This window comes from Bicyclus anynana, chromosome 1 (assembly GCF_947172395.1).
Source record: "Bicyclus anynana chromosome 1, ilBicAnyn1.1, whole genome shotgun sequence".
Classification (NCBI taxonomy): Eukaryota; Metazoa; Arthropoda; class Insecta; order Lepidoptera; family Nymphalidae; genus Bicyclus; species Bicyclus anynana.
In genome coordinates, this window is record NC_069083.1 from 631,519 (window position 1) to 650,786 (window position 19,268).

The window sequence follows — 19,268 nt, forward strand, 5'->3', positions numbered from 1 at the left end:
TTATGACAAAAATGAGCCAAACACAATGGGAAAAGAAAATAATACTTGCTTTGTTGTACAACTAAATAGATTTTCAGTAGGTAAATACTGGTTATTTTATATGTAGTAAAACACAATAAGTATACATTTTTATATCTTGAATCTTAAAGTTCTTTGGCAGTGTTTCAGGCTGAAAACTTTTCAAAGGCCAGAAGTCTGATATTTAATAAAATTTTAACGAGCAACCTTTTACTGATAACTTTACGATCAAGAGTCATACCGCTAGGTCTAGGCATTTGTTTCCTTGATTAGTTAAACTATAAATAAAGCCATTTCTCAAATATTTCTGAACAAAAGCTCTTAACTCTCTTTGTATGTGAAGTCTGTCATTGTCATTCGGCCAGTGTGGTCATCATTATCAACCCATTTACGGCTCACTGCTGAGCACGAGCCTCCTCTCAGAATAAGAGAGGTTAAGCCATAGCCCACGCTGGCCCAATTGGCACACTTCACACACGTAGAGAATTAAGAAAATTCTCAGGTATGCAAGTTTCTTCAGGATGTGTTTTTTTTCTCCGTTTGAAACACGTGATACCTATTTAATTTTTTTATTACGTAACTCAAAAATTTGAAGTGCTAGCCCCGGACCGGATTCAAACCTACACCCTCCAGCATCGAAGCCAAAGTATAGTTCTTTAAAATAAACTAACCAGAATTTTTGCTCCTGTACCAATTATATTAGCAGTTTTTCCAAACTGAAAAATAATTACAGTAGGTCAAGTCTTTGCTATTAAACTAAATAGTTCTATCTTTAGTTCAGCACATAACTAGTTATCTTGCTTACACAAATATCGTGTTCAGACTTCAGTCAGATTAGGTATAAGGGTATTGGGTAGATAAATGTTTATCTTCACAGTTTGTTGAAGGCTGCGTGGGTTGCGTCTTAATGATGAATACAGCAAAGAGATGTCCACTGTCCAGTGAGTCAAATAGCTGAACTGAAAATTAGAGTAGTAGAACACCAGACAGAACTCACTCAGGAATGTACTACCGCCATTCTTATTTCAACCTCTGCATTGTTTCTCTGTGTTGTGATATGAATCATCATCATCATGTCATTCGATGAACATCCACTGCAGGCCTAGGCCTTTGGCAGGGACTTCCGAAGTTTTCCTAATTTAGACCTGAATCAATTAAGAAAACTTCAATCGGCCCAGCCGGGGATCAAACCCAGGACCTCCGGCTTGTAAATCCACGCGTAACCTAACGCGTTACGGCGCCACTCTGTCTGGCTTTCCTTTCTCTCACGCATACGGCAGCAGGTTCAAGTTACCACTTCTGTCGAACGTCTCGAAACACACACGTTTATAGATTATAGAATGACCAAACAAAATTTATTAATTATAACTTGTATGAATTATCTATAGCCTGAAAAAAACGGAAATGTATAAATATAAGTAAGTATGTTAAAAGTCGTGATAGCCCAGTGAATATGATCTCTGCCTCCGATTCCAGATGGTGTAGGTTTCAATCTCCTCCGGGGCATGCACCTCCAGAAAAATTTAATATCACGTGTCTCACACGCTGAAGGAAAAACATCGTTAGGAAACCTGCATACCAGAGATTGTTTTAAATCCTCTACGTGTGTGAAGTCTACCAATCCGTATGGGCCAGCGTGGTGGACACCTCTATTATAAAATACTGTCAAAATTAACCCCTCTATTATAAAATACTGTCAAAATTAACCCCTCTATTATAAAATACTGTCAAAATGGACGTCGATCCAGGTGTCCAGTTAGAGATTCCCGTACAGAAGGAAGGAAGGAAGGAACTCGCATCAAGTTGTTACACATACCGCCACACGGCACGCACACGAGCGCACAAAAAATTACGTTTTTGCACCCTCGGCCTTCCTACGGAAGTGCGAGAGGGATGGACATCGCGCAAACTGTGCGCGCGAGAGGGACGCCATTCGTGGGAAACACAGGGGTGGCGATATCCCATACAATCGTTGAAGTGGGACGATATGTGTGGAATACATTTAAATCGGACCCCGGGGTAGGGTTGTCACTTGCTTTTCGCGGTTCAAAATAGGTCACTGGACTTTTTATTTCAATTTACAATAATATTCTATACGACTGAATGTTTTACATAGATAATACTATATTGTGGACTACTACATTATGCTTCTTTCTTTTCAATTGACTTTCATCAATTCTTTTGAATCGTGAAAGTAATGTCCCAGTGTCTCTTAAATGCATTACGAATGATATATTTGTATATTATGCAGATATAAAGTCGTGGGTTTTAAATACAATGTTTTCTTCAATAATGAATCAATGTTTCTAAAGTTTGGGTGCATAATTGATAAATTTGCGCTTTTTTTTTAATTATTTATTATAGACCATGTCTATGAACAATGAATTTTTCCCCGATATGAGTCAAAGTATTGAACCTTCGGCCTACTCGTAAGATAGGTGAGTATTTCAGATGAGTGAGATTCGATTTTTGTTTGTTACGAATAGGCTCCGAAACAGATTTTAAAAATTCTTTCACCAATTGAAAGCTGCATTATCAGTGAGTAACATACGGTATATTGTATCCGCGTATTCCTACGAGAATAGGAACTGCGAGGGTGAAACCGCGGGGGATCGTCTAGTCGTCTTTTTCCCGAGCGTGGCAACCCTGTCAGCGGTGACATGTGCAGGGTCGGCACTAACTGCAGCGCCGCGACACCTGTGCACTGTTTATTGCTAATTTATTTCATTTCCACCCGACCCGTAGTGCGCACACGGCTTAATGGAAAATAGTTCGTTACGTTTTTATGTGTTAATTAACATTAACACGTTACTGGTTCAGCATATTTTATTGTCTACTTCCATTTTTAATTTTTGTGTATAAAAATATACATTTACATTTTTAATATGGCAGTTAAACTACATTATTGTATGCACATAAGTTATACAAATAATATAAATATAATTAGTGAATAATTGATTTAATTTGCTTAACGAATGCAACGACGTTATCCAAAGTAAAAAAAATGCTATAGGCTCCAATCCATCACTCCAATTATTATTAGAAAGAAAAACAACTTTTAAATATTGAAAAATAATTTAATTTATCTTGCTCAATAAGCACGCGATTTCGATATTTACAAAAAAATATATACATTCTGGTCTATTCAAGTTAATAATCCACACAAAATATACACAAAATTTTTAAAAATATATTTCACAACCTTGTGCCAATCACAAATTAGACGATGGCATTATTTTATTTTTTTATTACACAGAGGCTTATCCGATCTAACTTGTAGTGTTTTTGAAAATTTAAAGTAACACAAATAGTGAAGATAAGGTTTTAAAAGTATTAGGCCTCTTTGTGAGGTAGAACAATTCTTCCTTTAAACAGCACAAACGAGGATTAACATTCTGGGGTGCATATTTATTAATAATGAATACATAATTGTATGCTTTTAAATGAACGTCTTAGAGGCGATAGATTTCCGTAAACATAAACAGGTGCTACTGGTATATTTTCAATTATTTTTTTCTTTCTTTTAATTCAATTAATAGTTATAATAGAAAAATATTACAGAAAGTAATGTTCTAAAGAAAAAAATAAATGTACAAGTTTCATACAAAAAATATTAACATTATTTTTGTTTGCCATTACTGCAATCAATATAATTCATTGGATTAAAAGTACATACATTATAATAAATATACACACAAGGTAAGTAATTATTAATTAAGTAGTAAGCCGATTTTATTTTCTTAGCTGCTGCATAATAGTTTTTGATACTGCTATAAAAGTGAGGTCTGAAGAGAAGTGAAGTGGCACTTTGTAACGAAGTGCACGGACTAGCGGTGTTATGTTTTATAACTATCTTGAATTTATTTCCATCTCTTTGTAGCTAACACAATAAAGAGAATGAGAGACGAATTCAAAACCTACAACAATCAGTAATGAATTTTACAAAATTACAAAATAATACTACTGCAAGATAGACCAGAATAAAGCCGGATTTATATTTCTCTGACGTGTCGTGTCGTGACACTTCCGAACAGAATCGGTATCGCACATTTTATATGGCAACGTTTACACTTATGTGTTGTGACATGTCGTGATGGCTTCTGATGTGCCGCATTCAAAATGTTTGATACCGATTCTGTTCTGATGCGTCACGACACGACACGTCAGACAAATTTAAACCCGGCTTTAAGCTATGTAACGACATTTTCAAAAACTTCAAAAGAAAAAGAGTTTGCTATTTAATTTAACAAGGCATTCATGACTGGACATACCTTTAAGGATTTCCTCCTACGTTTGACTTATACAATCAAAATACATTTTATCATAAACATTAAAGCTTGGTTTTTGGTCCCAATATATTCACATTAGGTAAAAATAAACTAATTTTATATACTATATGTATCACACAACTTATTTATTTATATATTTTATATCTAATCGTAACAGTCTTCAAATATAAGTTTAGCTAAGTTTTTTTGTTAAACTCTGAGATCTACAACAACGTACATATTTTTTGAAATGGTAGAAATTGTACATAAATCTATTTATGAAATTATGCTTTTCCGTGTGTTTTACGTAACCTACTGGAGCACTCTGGGATAATGAATTGGCACAAAGGATATCATAACTGTTTGCAATTTTTTTTTTAGAACCGAATTGAATCTTGACAACTTTATTAATTCTATGTTCAACTTGTGCTTTATTAAAAAATCTATGTTTCGAATTCGTATCGATTACGAATCCATGTTTTGCATTTGAGCGGTAGCTAGCCACGGCTGAAGCTACTATTAATTTATGTATAATTCCTAGCACTATAAAAATTTATCAAATTAATAAGCTAACTCAGCACCCCAAGGTCGATACGGTTTGGAACTGTTCTGTGAGTACTGATGGTGTGGTGGATGGTGAGGGTACGGAGCGGGGTAGTGGGGGGCAGGTGGCGCGGGGTGACCAGGGGGTGCTGAAGGTCCAGGTGGCCCTGGAGGCGCGGGGGGGTAGTGGGTATACGTCGGTGGTGCTGATAGGGGGGCAGCTATTGAAGGCGCGGCCGTTGACACAGCGGTCGACACTGGAGGTTCCCTCAACTCTGTATACCCGTGCTGAGGCTGGGTTATCGTCTGTGGTACTGCGGGGTATTGAGGGTACCCCCAGTTGGATTTAGAAGCCAACTCCCGCTGCGCCGCGAAGCACTGCAAGTGGCTCATCAGGCGTAGTCGCAAGGGGTCCTGGATGTCGAGCCCCTCGCAGCTGACGAGGTACCGCGCGACCTCGGCGGCGCACTCCCGGAAGCCGATGCTGTGGTAGTCCATCGCGTAGCGCTGCGGGTCGTAAGCGTACGTGTCGAGACCTGGAAAGAACAACATTTATTAGCGCTTGACTAATAATAACAGCTACTATTATATAATCATCATAATTAGTCTATTTAAATGGCACACTGTAAGGCTAGGCCTGTAGCCAAGTGGCGCATCGATTCTCCGTCTACAATCGCAAACGCTTCGAAAATTAAAATCGAAAGAAGTTGTCGATCGGATCTGTCCAACAAGGCTATAACACCCGTATAGTACTGCTACTAATTGGAGTGGATATTTATGATGTCGCATAATTTTCTTTTGATTTAACAATAATATTACTAGAAGTCACCACCCTTGAGACTGGTAAATAAGATAAGAATACGATATATATCGAATTTCCGGTACAGCGGGCAGCTGGAATTGGCAAACTACACCGGTTGCGATGGGCGAAGAGATACGGGTTCGAACCCAAGTACCTATGTAATTGTGATATTATTAAAACGTTCGTTCGGCTTTATTTATTTATTACTAGATACTACTAATTAAAGTGTGTTGTTGTTGAGAATTTCATGTCAACGAAACAAGTTCATTCTTCAACTGAAAAGGAAACAAATGGTGCTTTTAGGGTTGTTTCTGACAAAGTTCGAATACGGAAAAACCTATTACGAGTATGCTTAGTTTAACCAAAGATCTCCATCGTTTTGTTTTAAAACTCTGGTGAAATTATACCTCGATTTAATATAATTAATTGCCTTATTTTTCTGAACAATTATACTTCAATTAGACCACCGCAGGGTAGTGAATTACAGAAAGTGTTCTTAGCAACTTTCCTTTCGTGACTTCCTGCTATAAGCGAAGCTTTCCACTTAAATTTAGGTGGGCTATTTGTTTTCTCCATCGATCCTGCAATATTATTATTAGTAGAAAGAAAATATGGGTTACAAGCTGTGTAAGTCTTAATGAAATTGTGAAATGTTTCAATGAATTATAAATTTGCTTGCAGCCTCGTTTGTTTTTCTTATCACGCGTGTTTTTTTTTTATTACAAAAGATATTATTTATTGTATAATTTACAAAATTGCGAGCACCCCAGCTGTACATAACGAAGTGTAAGGGGTTAAACTTAAGTGAAAAGATAAAAATAACTTGTCCTTTTAATGCAGATGTACAATGAATGAAAAAGTACGTACAAAGAATGAAAAAAAAACAAGAAAGCTCCATTCAACTCTACCCTCCCATCTTACTAAACGAAGACAGAGACGGGTGTCAATGTACAGGTACGTGCAAAAGAGATAGATTTTATTAACGGTAACAAGGGTTGTCAATTTTCATTTTAGTAAATAATATACCTTCAATTAAAATTAAAAATTGATAATTTAATTTAGCGACAATATACCAAAACGAATTCGGCTTGATAATTGGGGTAAATGGTAAGAAAAGCTTCAATGATGTTTATAATACGTAAAGTACAATTAAGGCTTTTAAATTATGTTAAAGAAACACTACAAATATAAATTGATAATTTTTATACTTGAACGTCTGCCGTTACGGTATTTTTCATTTACCAAAACGAGCATGATATTTGGGTTAAATAGTAACGGAAGATTTCTAGTCTTTAGTTTCGCAAAATTATTATTTGGGGGGTTTTATAAAATTTAACTTCTAATAAACTTGAGTTTATCATTTTAAAGTTTGACTTACATCAAATCCGAGTTTGACAACCCTAACAAAAAGCTCGAGTTTCCGGTGTTCTTCCGTAGGGAAAAAAGTTCAATAACAGAATCCGCTATCGTACAAGGTCCGTAAGGGTTGCGTACTAGTACGTTACTACGCCAGTGGGCCACCGGGACACCGCGTAGGGCTGAGCGGTTCAAACGAAGTGCATATTATTATAGCGTTACAAAAGACTGTAGTACCGACGCCTTGGATTTATTGCTTTGTACAAGAATGAATGAGTAATGATACACATTAATATTTCGTATATATTTTGGTTAATTTCGACATATTAGTGATACTTGCTTGCTATAATATAACAAACAAGCTGACGTGTTAAAATAAAAAACTCCGGATATGAATTTGTATTTAATTGAAACAAAACATTCATTTATATTTCCCTAATATTAAATTGTACATTATAAATTGGCAAGATTTAAGTCGTCGATATATCCATTATTATGTATTAATTTCTCGAGATTAACGCAAACAGCAAGACGGATTTTTTTTATTATTGACGTTTTCTATACTTTTGGTGTATTTTATGGAACAAGCACTCAATTCCATTTCTTTTATTATTTAAATAGTATTTATGGTATATACTCGATTATTAATCAACGTTTTGAAGTAGGTAGTCTTTTTCGGTCATTGTGTAGTTACTTCCTTTCGTTTTTTTGAACTCCTAGTATTTTTTCCTTAGCTTTTTTGTCCACAGGTGGGGTGCAACCCTTTTAGAGAAGTTTTTGGGAAGTAGATTCCGTCTCATTTCCGCTTGTCACCCGTTCACAATACGCGCGTGATGGGGGGATGCGAATGTAGATTAAGTTTTTAAAAATTTTTGGTTATTGGTCTATTGGGTTACACGCACTCTCGCTGAGTACGTGTCTTTATACCTACCTCTACCTAACAGGATACTTATTATTCCATGTGGAACTACTTATCAGTCAACAACAATTATTTATAACTACACAATAAGTTTGATTACTAAGTTTGATTTAATTAATTTGCTATTGACTTTTTTAATTACTCGTGTCTTTATATATTAAATTATATTAAAATTTATTGATTGATTGCCGCCGGATATTGCAGATTAAGGTCTAACGTCAATAATCATCGTCATTATCAGTATATTTTAATGACGGTCGGACGGTCTACGGAGGAGGTATTCTATGTCTGCACATACCTCCTCTCAGGACTATCCTGTCCTACTATTATAAATATTATAAACCAAAGCTAATATTATACTACTAATATTATGGCGAAAGTTTGTATATAAATGTTTAACTATTTAACGCCGCAACTACTGAACCGTTTTGGCTAAAATTTGGAATGGAAATAGATTTTACTCTGGATTAACACATAGGCTACTTTTCATCTCGGAAAAATCCATGGTTCCCGAGGGATTTGTGAAAAACAAAATTTCACGCGGCACCCGCTAGTTTTTTATATGACAGATTCATTTGGAGCTTAAACCCACCACGCTGCTCTGTGTGTATTTAGTGTGATTAGCCTCTGTAGATACAAAATATATATTTAACGATACAGATTTAGCTTACGATTTTATTATGTTAAAAGCGATTATCCCTATTATTTGAAAGTTAAATTCAGCATACGTTTATAATCCGAGGGTATTTGCGGGAGGGATGTTTCTCGGCCCTCCGCGGCTGCCGGCGAGTGAGACAGGGTCGCGGGTTCGGTTCCCACGCACCCCCTGTTAGCTGCCGAGGCTGGGGGTCACTCGATCAAATAAACTTCGGGTTCGGATTTATTGAATGGCGCTTTGATGACTTACTGGTACCGTAGCCGATGTAATTAGGTACAGGGTTTATTATTGTCTAGTAGTTGTTTATTTTATCTTTAATTATTTTTGGATGTATTTATATTTTGTCTGTTTTCTTTACGTAGCTAAAGCGAGCTTTATCGCCGTAGCCTATAACATAGCAACACTTCACAGGGCGTGCAAGGACGTCCTACAAAGTGTTACCCTGTGCAATAACGTAGGCGTCCACTGATCCGCATCGTACGTATCGGACGCATCGCATCAAACGTATTTTAGTGTTCTTGGTATAGAAAGTCATGCAAGTGCATCCACTGATCGACATTGTACGGATTGTATCGAACGGATTTTATCTATCTTAGAAATAAAAATCCGTTTGATGCGATTCACCAATACGTACGAGGCGGATCTGTGACGATGTGCGCGGCGATAGTAGTACTGCTATCACAGACCAGCTCCACCACAAGAAGCTCTACAGCTACTATAATATCAAAAAAGCAATATTCCTTCAGGCCGGAACAAAACAAAGCTGCCTGGTGGCTTACCGCAACCATTTGCAAAATCATTATATTTGTCAAACTTATTTAAAGGCAAGTAAGTTACCTCAATGTAAATGGTACAAATTGAGTGAATGAAATGGTCAATAACTTCCAAAGTCGTTTTGCGATTAGTTTATTAGGCCTTCGGTTACGAAACGGCTAAACATTATGGAACCGCTACGGATTTAAGAACTTGTGCTAAGGTTCTGGTGGAAAAACAAGGCCATAGTATCGCCAGACATGTTATGTCAAAGGATTTTTTTAATTTTTTTTTAATAAACAAAATCACACATTAACCTATATTACAAATATCTTCGGAAACAGAAGTGGGGAGGGACAAAAAAGCAGATCGCATATCACTAAGCGGGCTATCGGTCACTTCCTGTTGGTGTGTTTTTCTAGCGCCAGGTGTCGGTCCGTCTGTCTGTCTGTCCCCTACCTGGGTAGCGGCGGGATATTGTGACCGCTGTTAATAGTTTTGATGCGGTTTTAAATACTTAATAGACTGCCATTGTGGAAATATTGACGGTTAAGCTTAATCGATTTAGAGACTTTTTTGGTGATTTATTCATTTAAATACTCGCGGTCTTCACCTTTGTCTGCGTTCGGTATTTAAAAACTAAGTTTTGGGCAACGTTTCTGTGTCATAGCAATTAAAAAAAAATCTTTACTGACTAAAACAACTAAGATAAATTAAATTTTAAAAGAGGTTCTTTTTTCAACCCTTATGTATTAATTTATACATGTAGGTACTATAGGATGTTTGTATATCCGCGATTATTTCAAAAACTACTAAACCTTATTGGATTAAGTTTAAGTTATTTATTCAACGATTAATTCATAACTAATATATTCAATGTGAAGTGAAGTGAATGTATTCGAAGTGAAAAGCATGCCAAGTGTAGAGACAAAAAGCAGTGCCTACTTTACAAATTAATTGCTCCAAAGTAGAAGAGGAATCACAGAAACATAAATACATTATACTTCCGGGATACGGTTATAAATAAAAGAAAACTATTCAACAAACCGTAAACCGCACAATTATTTGACGACCCATTATGAATAGGTAAACTCCCGACTCTCCCTGCCTACAGTCGGTGACCTTTGCTGTAATTGCTGCAATCTCCAGCACGCTCTGCGGTTTAACTCGTAACCACCGACCACCGGAAGCAACGTTGCTTTATTAATTATACATAACTTGACGTCCCTTCTCAATGACTTCTCTGTGTTGTACTGCTTAATAAAACCTAACATATACCTAATTTATATACGAAGATAAACAAAATGTAGTTGTTTGTTTGTTTGTTTATGCATTTACACTGTAACTACTTGATAAATTATTATGACATTGTTAGGGCACAGAATATAACTATATACCTTTCATTTTGTTTGTAATTGTAATTTTTTTACTACTACTTTTTCCCAGTAGCCGAGTGGTTAAGTCATCAGCTACTGTAATTTGATCTTTGAATAGTAAGATTAAGAACACAACAAGTATTTTTTTATAACTTTTAAAATTTTTAATCCTAATTTGGGGTTGACGAAGTAAAAATAACTAACTTTGAATAATAAAAAAATAACTTTGATTTGTAATATTATAAATGAGGTAATAATAATAATAATTAATCAATAGTGAACTCATAATACAGTCTAGCCAAATACATCGTAATATCTCGTCTAACGCTCCTGCCTATAAATACATCAACTGGCCCAAATTAACTACTATCTATTACATGCTACAACTAACATTATTAAAACATAATCACATGAATTTAGTCGTTAATCCTATATTATTAAAGCTCATAATGTAAAGGTAATCTCTCGCTACACTAACAGCACCTGTCGCACCCGGAAGCAGCGTGGGAATGGCTCCGTGACACATTGATAACATGATAGCGGCCCACGTGTGTGCAAACCGCTACTGATCTGTACATGTGTGCGAAAATAAGACCCGAAACAGACATATGAAGTTTGTTTGTTGTCAATCTAATTTCGTGATCTCGAAAACGAAAGTAAGATTTCCATAAAATTTTATATTAGGTTACGTTTTTAAGTTTATGAAAACAATGATGAAATAATCATCATTATCAACCCATATTGGGCTCACTGCTGAGATCGAGTCTCCTCCTAGAATGAGAGGCCACCACGCTGGCCCAATGCGGATTGACAGACTTCACAAACGCAGAGAAAATTCTCAGGTATGCAGGTTTCCTCAGGATGTTTTTCCTTCACCGTTTGAGACACGTGATATTTAATTTCTTATAATGCACACAACTGTAAAGTTGGAGGTGCATGCCCCGGACCGGATTCGAATCCACACCCTCCGGAATCGAAGGCACAGGTCATATCCACTGAGCTATCACGGCTCGGCTATGAAGACATCCTCTCGCCATAATGTGTATTAAGTAACGTCTTATTTTTAAATGACTTACTTACATAATATATAATTTATGTACATATTAATTATACATTATTGGTCTATTAATCTTGTCAAATAGGTGATCGTAAACAAAATGCTAAAGTAGGCGCTGTACTGAAATATCACATTCCAAAATACTTTCTTAACTTTTAATTAAAAGACTTCAAAAATATTGAAGCAAATATTTGAAATGTTAAAAGTTGTTGTTGTTAAAAGTTCATTCCTCTTATTTAATTTTCCTCAATTTCTACAACAACACTTTTGAAAGATATTTTGATTCATAACAGATTTTATTAATATAAACTCAACCTTGTATTTCTAATTGAAATTGCTTGGGTGTTTTTAATGTCTAGCTTTTTCATTAAAAGTTTTTTTTTCGAAACCGGAAAGCGGAACGAACGGTAAAATACTTTTGCTTTTTCGCAATTCGAAGTCGTTTTTTACGGAACCGTAACGGCATTTTTGTTAATTTGAAGGAAACGGAAATGAATTGATTTCAACCCATATTATAATGAATGACAGGATAAATACAGTCTATAGAATTACTTACTATTCAACTGAGACTGGGAAGTTTCAATTTAGTATTTGTAACTGTAAATTTTTGTCTGGACTTATGATTTATCTTGTAATTTTTTCCTGTCTTGGTAGTTTAAGAAATATTTGTAATATTTTTCGTTATGATGTACGAGTATAAGTAAGCACTTGGCTGCAATCACTCCTGATAAACAATCATGCAGCCTATGGTGGAACGCGCTTGTCTAGAAGATGTCCATTCACCCTTGACCTAAAAATACCCATATTGTAGATGAAACAGAAGCTTACATGGCGTTCCACATCTTTGCATAGTCTAATAGTATAAAGGGGAAAGATTTGATTGTTTGTTTGAATTGAATAGGCAATACTGGGCCGATTTGAAAGTTTCTTACACCAATGGAAAGCTACATTATCAGGGTGTAACGTAGGTTATATTTTACCTTCAATTTTCCAGTGAAGGAAAAATACGAAGCTGAAAACACGGGGGTCTGTTGGTATAATGTAAAAAAGAAGTCCGCTAGTACCTTTGGAGTGCAGCATCTTGAGGTGGTCGACGGTGAGCTGCAGGATCTCCGCCTTCTCCAGCTTGGCGCTGCCCTGCTTCTCGCAGGCGGCCGGCACCAGCCGCTTGAGCTCGCACAGCGACGTGTTGATGCGGTCGCGCCGCTTCTTCTCGATGACGCCACGCCGCCGCTTGCGCGTCATCAGCTGACACGAGTCACCGCCCGGGGACCTAAACAAAGATAAAGGTTTAAGTATACGAACTGACTACACTACGTTTTGCTATATAAATCTCATCTACTACTATCCTAAAATCGCGATCAAAAAATAGGGGGTGGAAGGACGAAAAACATTTTGCAATCTTTTGTCGGACCTTCTGAATATAAGTAAGTCTGTCGAGTCGTTTCAAAGGAGTTTGGTTCCAAGCACTGACACGAATACATAGATTTATCGCCTGCCTCCTGTGTAGCCTAGGTCGTCGGGCAGTAAGATATTGAGCTTTTCTTTCTTTTTAAAACAAATTTTCTACCCGAAGTTGGGACGTTGGTGGTGTCACCCCCGTGTCGAGAGTACGTTAAGCCCAGTCCCAGTCATTATGATTAACATCCGATGGGTCGTCAAATGGTCAAAACATACCCGCCAAACAGCACTTTAATCAGCTTATCCGTTTGATTTTAAACTTAATTAATATAGGTTACAAAAGGAAAACTCTACTCAACAGTTGCTCTCATTAAAAATATTTTAGTTATACTTTTTCTTCTTAGGCGTAACTCTATTACAAGTACTATTATTTGTATACTTCAAAGGCATAATTTGTTTGCTCATTAATTGAACTAGATAGCAAATATGTTTACCTCGAAGTTGACTCTCGAATCTAAACTTATTTTACATTTACTAGAATCAGAGATTGAGCCGATATTATATTTAAATGCGGCCGACTTATACAGTCGACTTTAAGGTCAAAGGTTAGACTTTCTCTTAAACAAATCGCTGAACTTTGCCCTATTACTGTCAAAAGTCAGTCTAGTTTTACTAACTTTTGGTTAATATTTTCTTTGCAAAAATAAGATTGATAATAACTTCTTTTTAGCTGATTTTTCGAATAAAGAAAGTTATTTATTTTAAGCATTAATTTTTATTGAATTTATTACTGCAAAAAACTATGAGCAAATTATTTGAAATAATAAATACGAATATTCACGTATTCGCAAATAAATACGGCGTTATAGTGCGTATGTTACAGTAGGTTATAGTATATTTATTAAAGTAGTATAATATAATAAAAGTATCTATTATGTATACGTTTAATAGATAACTAACAAACGGGTACTTTCTACTAAGTTAAGTTTTAGTAATATACGAGTAAAAGCGATTATTCGTAGAGGAGCTACGCGCGTAGCGCTCGTCTACGGCACATTGTTATTAGTGTTCACAAAATGATGAACCAATTAGTTTTTCTTATAAGAATCCTTTTTATCTTCTGTCAGTATGTTAGACTGACTTTTTTCTATTACCATAAAAATAATCACTTTATCAATGACTTAATTTATCAACAAAGTTCGTTGAAAAAGGCGACTTGTGTGCTTTTATTATTTTAAATTGACATTATTATCTTTTGCATAATAAGCATATTCTGTGTATAATAAGTTTTGCGTTGTACGAACGAAGTTCGTCCGTGTTAAGTAAAAGTGAAATGAAAAATACTGACTGCGCATCCTTGCTGCTCTCCTCTGAGAAGGCATCGTCTTCACTCTCAGAGTGGGTCCTCTTGGACCTCTGCGCGGGCGCCGCGGGCGGGGGCGCCGGCGGGCCCCAGCCGTACTGCGGGGCCCATTGCGGGCCCTGGCCCTGCGCCTGGTGAGCGCTGGGCTCCATGTGGCGCTGGTACTCCATCATTTGTGAGTATGTAATGCTACTTGCACAAAATGTATAAATCCACACTTTCACTTGCACTTTTTTAGTTCAAAACAAACTTTATTAAGACAACTATTTAATTAACAACTAAATCCGTTCCTTTAGCACTAATATCTCAAAAATTAAGTTTAATTTGTTATTTTGAAAAACATAACCGTGTCCAAAAAATCATCAAATTTAAAATTGATCACATTACACCAAGTTTCTTATCAATTAAGTAAACAAGTGTCCAGTCGTCTATGAAGTAGCAGGAACTTGTTGAGCGTAGTATGTGCGCATGCGACACACGTGCGCGCGCGTCCACCGCCGGCCGCGGAGTGTGCTGCCGCGTGCGCGGCCGGCCGCCTCCCGGCCCTGTGGCGACCCTGCTTTACGTCCCGCAAACATACCATCAATCACAAACCGCACCAAAACAACCTCTATCACCATGCACTAAGGCATGCGTGACTGCACTATAACTTTGCAATGTTTCAGTGCAAACAATGTTGTAGATACAACCCAATTATGCGATTTAGAACCTTATTTTTATAGCAGTAACATTTGAGTCGGTTGCAATGTGAGATCAAATAGGGTTGACAACATTTAATGTATTATTTGAAAAGTTAATCACAGGAATATAGTCGGTATTTTTATAGGGTTAGGGATGAGAAAGGGGTGTTTTTTTGGTTTTAATATATCTGAAAAGGCCGCGTGGCCGACACACGGTGGGAAGCGGCGTCAATTAGGAAACGCAATTTCATTGAACGAAGGCTATTGTTTGTGGAGGCTCCGCGTAGAGATGTGACACGCTCGCCGGCTATTGTGAAACTTAATTCTACGCTCTTTGATTAATATTTGATAAATCCGTAGGTACTGTAGGGAACTCTATCCGTATTGTAATTTGTTTTAGCGGAGAAAGGGAAAGTTGCTGGTAGATAACTTTGGGAAACGTGATACCGAAAATACTGAAATATGAAACGAGTCTTTAACTTTATAAATGCTAAGATTGAAAAATTATTAAATAATATTATCATATTTTTTTGGTTAGTTTTCTGTTTATACTCCATCAAGTATACCTACTTTAATAATCAAGAGACCTTAATGTTGGTGGATACGGTTACAGAAATCCAAACACTAACTTCGGAAATACAAAAACTAGGTCATAAGATGGACTCCAATTACTTACTTATTTCCAAAATCTGACATTTTGAGCGTAACTTAATAGAATCGGTGGGTTACAATCTTGCAGAACAAATTCATCTATTTCTGTTCTTGAGACATGAGCACAAACAATTTTTTTAATGATATTTGGTCCGTAAAATAATCTGTTATATTTTCTGAAGATTTCGGTAAGCTCAAAATTTTTACCTCACCTCTGACATTTTTCTGACTATAATCTTAGTAATTTACAAATCTAATCCACACGACGCTCGAGTGGGTACTCGTTTAGCAACATGGGTTCTACAATAGCGTAGTGTGAACAAGGAATGACGTTCGTCTCTATGTACACAATTACGTCGCTCTACACGCTCCCTTAGACTTCAACGCGTGCTCAGCGTTTCCGGTATCTTATCTAGGTAAACACCTACATGTACGCGTATAACTAACTGACTGATAGCTTCATCGTCGGGATTGTGGTTAGCCAATCCAAACCGGATTTAATTTGGTACTTGGTGGTGTTACATTGACAAGTAAAACTTGACAAAGTATGACTTGAAACTAATTTGTCAATGACTTAAAAAAGAACTAGCTACAATATGAAACTACCAGCAAACCACATTTCGAACAGCTCTTGAGTTCTGAATACGGTTACTAATAAATCATAAATATATGCATTTAAGCAGCGAAAGTATCATCGTAATCAGATTAGCATTTTTGGTGAAAATCGCAGACATGCAAATATGTAGTTAGGCACATGCACACACATAATTTTACACACATTAATCTGTACATAATGCATATGTACCTCTTTTATGTAGTCAGTTAAAAAAGTATCTCACAGTATTTTGCACCATTTTTTATGAATCTGTAGCATCATGATGAAATTCTTTGAACCAACATAATCCTATAAGATTTAGCACAAAAGAAGTTAATCCTTACTTCAAAGATGTGTTGTTCTGCGCGTTATCCTATTACTTTGAGAGCCTCCAACGCGAAAATAAGCCAGTTTTTTACAAAGTATGTACTCCTTTAATATGGTTCGATAGTTGTTCTTAATGTACTTAAATAAAATAATATATAGAACCTCTTTTTCTCAGACTGTGTAAGGAGGGTTTTATTTATCGAATATGTATGTTTGTAAGAGCGTCTACATTATATTGATCTAAGAGCCTGATATAGCCACACCTTCGTCACTTTATAAAAGCCAAAAGTTGTCAGCCCATGTTCCTACCACAGCTATGTATGGACTATGGTAGGTTAGGTAGTCAAATCCTTCAATCTCAATCGTTCAGATTGAGATTGAAGGATTTGACGTATAAAATCGCTCTAGAGATGTCGTCACTAGTTGCATCAACTCGGGACATCACTCGGGACACGTGACTTGCTCTACGAGTATGTGTTACGAGCGCCATAGTCAACTAAATCTTATTATTTCCTCTAATTTTTCTCATTCAAAATTATGCCAGAGAAAATGTTTTGTTCTTATACAAATTGTGTAAAGCTTTATACAGCTAAGTACGGTAATAACATAACATTTAAAATTTTGAAAAATCCCCGAATGTCATGAAATTATTAATTACATTTTTGATCAAATCATAATTCAGTTCGCTTTCATTTGAGACCGCGCTCGAGTATATTTGCAGACATTCGGCTGTCCTTCCCCACTTTCACCCCCCAAATCTTTTAAACGGCTCAACCGATTTTCTTCAAACATCAAGAACACTCGCCCGTAAGTCACCTTGAATACAAAAGAAACTAAATTGAAATCGCTTCATCCGTTCGGGAGCTATGGTGCCACATATAGACAGACAGACAGACACGTCAAACTTATAACACGTTAAAAAGAACCATGAACCTGCCTTCAGGCAGTATTAATGGTACGTAACAGTGCCCGCAGGCAGTCCTGAGTACAAACAAAACAAACCATTAAATAAGCAAATACTCGCTCATTCAAGTAACCCCAAAACTTCCCACAGCGTAAAATAAATACAACAGTTAATCAAAAGTACATTTTTAACAGAATGTAGGCACTTGAGCAGTGTTTTGTGTAACATTGAAGTACAAAAGTTCTCTTTGAAATCGCACAAAGCCTTCGTCACTACAAAGGCTGGCAGGCGGCACCTGTCTGAGGACGCTGAGGTTTATTCTCACGCCTACAAAAAACGGGTTAATCCTCGAAGTCGAAAATCTCGGTCTCTTGGACCCCACGTTTTTTGATCGACATTTTTTCAGGAGTCATTCTTTTCGGGTTAAGGTTTGATGGAATAAAAATCTTTTTATGTTCAACGCGTTTTGTAGCCATCTTTGGAGTTGTTGCGTGGTGTGTTGTATAACTTGGAGTTTCTGGGTTCGATTCCGTTTTCCAGTTCGTATCATTTAGAGCATAAGACACTTGTACCTCGGACGGATCGGACTCGCTTACTGAGGATTCCGGTCGGACGATAATTATAAATAGTTCAGGAAACGATTTGCTGAGCCTTTCTTGAAATCCAGCTTTCAACACTAACCCCTGTTTTGTAAATTTAATGTATTAATATTTTTATTTTTTCTTGTACTTGTGGTTTATGACGATGTTACTTGCCGAATTTCGTAGTTCTAGGACTGATTCCTTCGAGTTTCGAGAGTGTCGAAATAGACGTTTCTTGCTGAATAAACATTCAGATCTTTTATAGGTCAACATACTTGTAGAAGTTTGATTCTTACACAACTTCATGAGACCGTACACCTGAATATAGTTGAACTGTTCAACTTGATAACTCCGCGCATTGCCGGAATAAAGGGTGTTGACAACAACAATGTGAGCTTATAGGGTTTCCGTTTATTTATTTTGAAGTACGGAACTCTAAAAACATATTTCAATGCGAGCGGAGCTTTTTAATTTACAATTTTTAAAGTTATTTTGTATTAATTAGTAGTTCCTACTTACAGACGACGGTATATCGTAAGGTGGAGACGGACGGAGACGGTATATCATAAGGTGGAGAACCATTAAGTAGTACGATAATTTTACTATTAAATATTAAATATAGTATAAAAAATCTTCAGTACCTAAGTAGTGATGGCAAGTGGTAAACCATTGTCTATAAACTAAGCTAAAACTTCACAGGACATGGAAGGAAACGTCCTACAAACTGTCATTAACCGGAGGCTTAAGCCTAATTACCAGACTGAAGAAGGGTTATGTTGCTTTTTCCGGCAAGAATGTCTTTCAACCGACAGCAATGCTGCTTGATGGCACAAATAAGCATAGCAGTATAGTGGCTCTTTCGCCAAATCTACTACTAAATGTAGGTACAAGTTGATATAAGTAGGTACCCACTACGTCAAACTAACAGTACAAGTAAGTGCCCCAATACAATACCCTTTACAAGACCGATCAGTCAACACCACTAGATGTCACTGAGCAAATATGTTCATAATAAA

General features: G+C 36.6%; 1 protein-coding gene across 1 annotated transcript; it reads right to left on the minus strand.

Annotated features, from left to right (window-relative positions):
* Positions 1 to 3,074: 3,074 nt before the first annotated feature.
* Positions 3,075 to 15,009, minus strand: LOC112049903 (hairy/enhancer-of-split related with YRPW motif protein). The gene is made up of 3 exons (XM_024087964.2): positions 14,500 to 15,009; positions 12,815 to 13,023; positions 3,075 to 5,365 (listed from the first exon to the last, which is right to left on the minus strand). The coding sequence occupies exons 1-3, from the start codon at positions 14,685 to 14,687 to the stop codon at positions 4,848 to 4,850; spliced, it is 915 nt and encodes a 304-aa protein (XP_023943732.2). The 5' UTR covers positions 14,688 to 15,009; the 3' UTR covers positions 3,075 to 4,847.
* Between the last annotated feature and the right edge of the window lie 4,259 nt (positions 15,010 to 19,268).

What these genes read in the sequence shown, in the direction of transcription:
- LOC112049903 (XM_024087964.2), bottom strand. Translation starts at nt 14,687, where the DNA reads ATGATGGAGTACCAGCGCCACATGGAGCCCAGCGCTCACCAGGCGCAG. An exon ending in GAGAGCAGCAAGGATGCGCA is followed by an intron (nt 13,024 to 14,499) that starts GTCAGTATTTTT and finishes ATCTTTGTTTAG; the next exon opens with GTCCCCGGGCGGTGACTCGT. An exon ending in CAAGATGCTGCACTCCAAAG is followed by an intron (nt 5,366 to 12,814) that starts GTACTAGCGGAC and finishes TGTTCTTTCCAG; the next exon opens with GTCTCGACACGTACGCTTAC.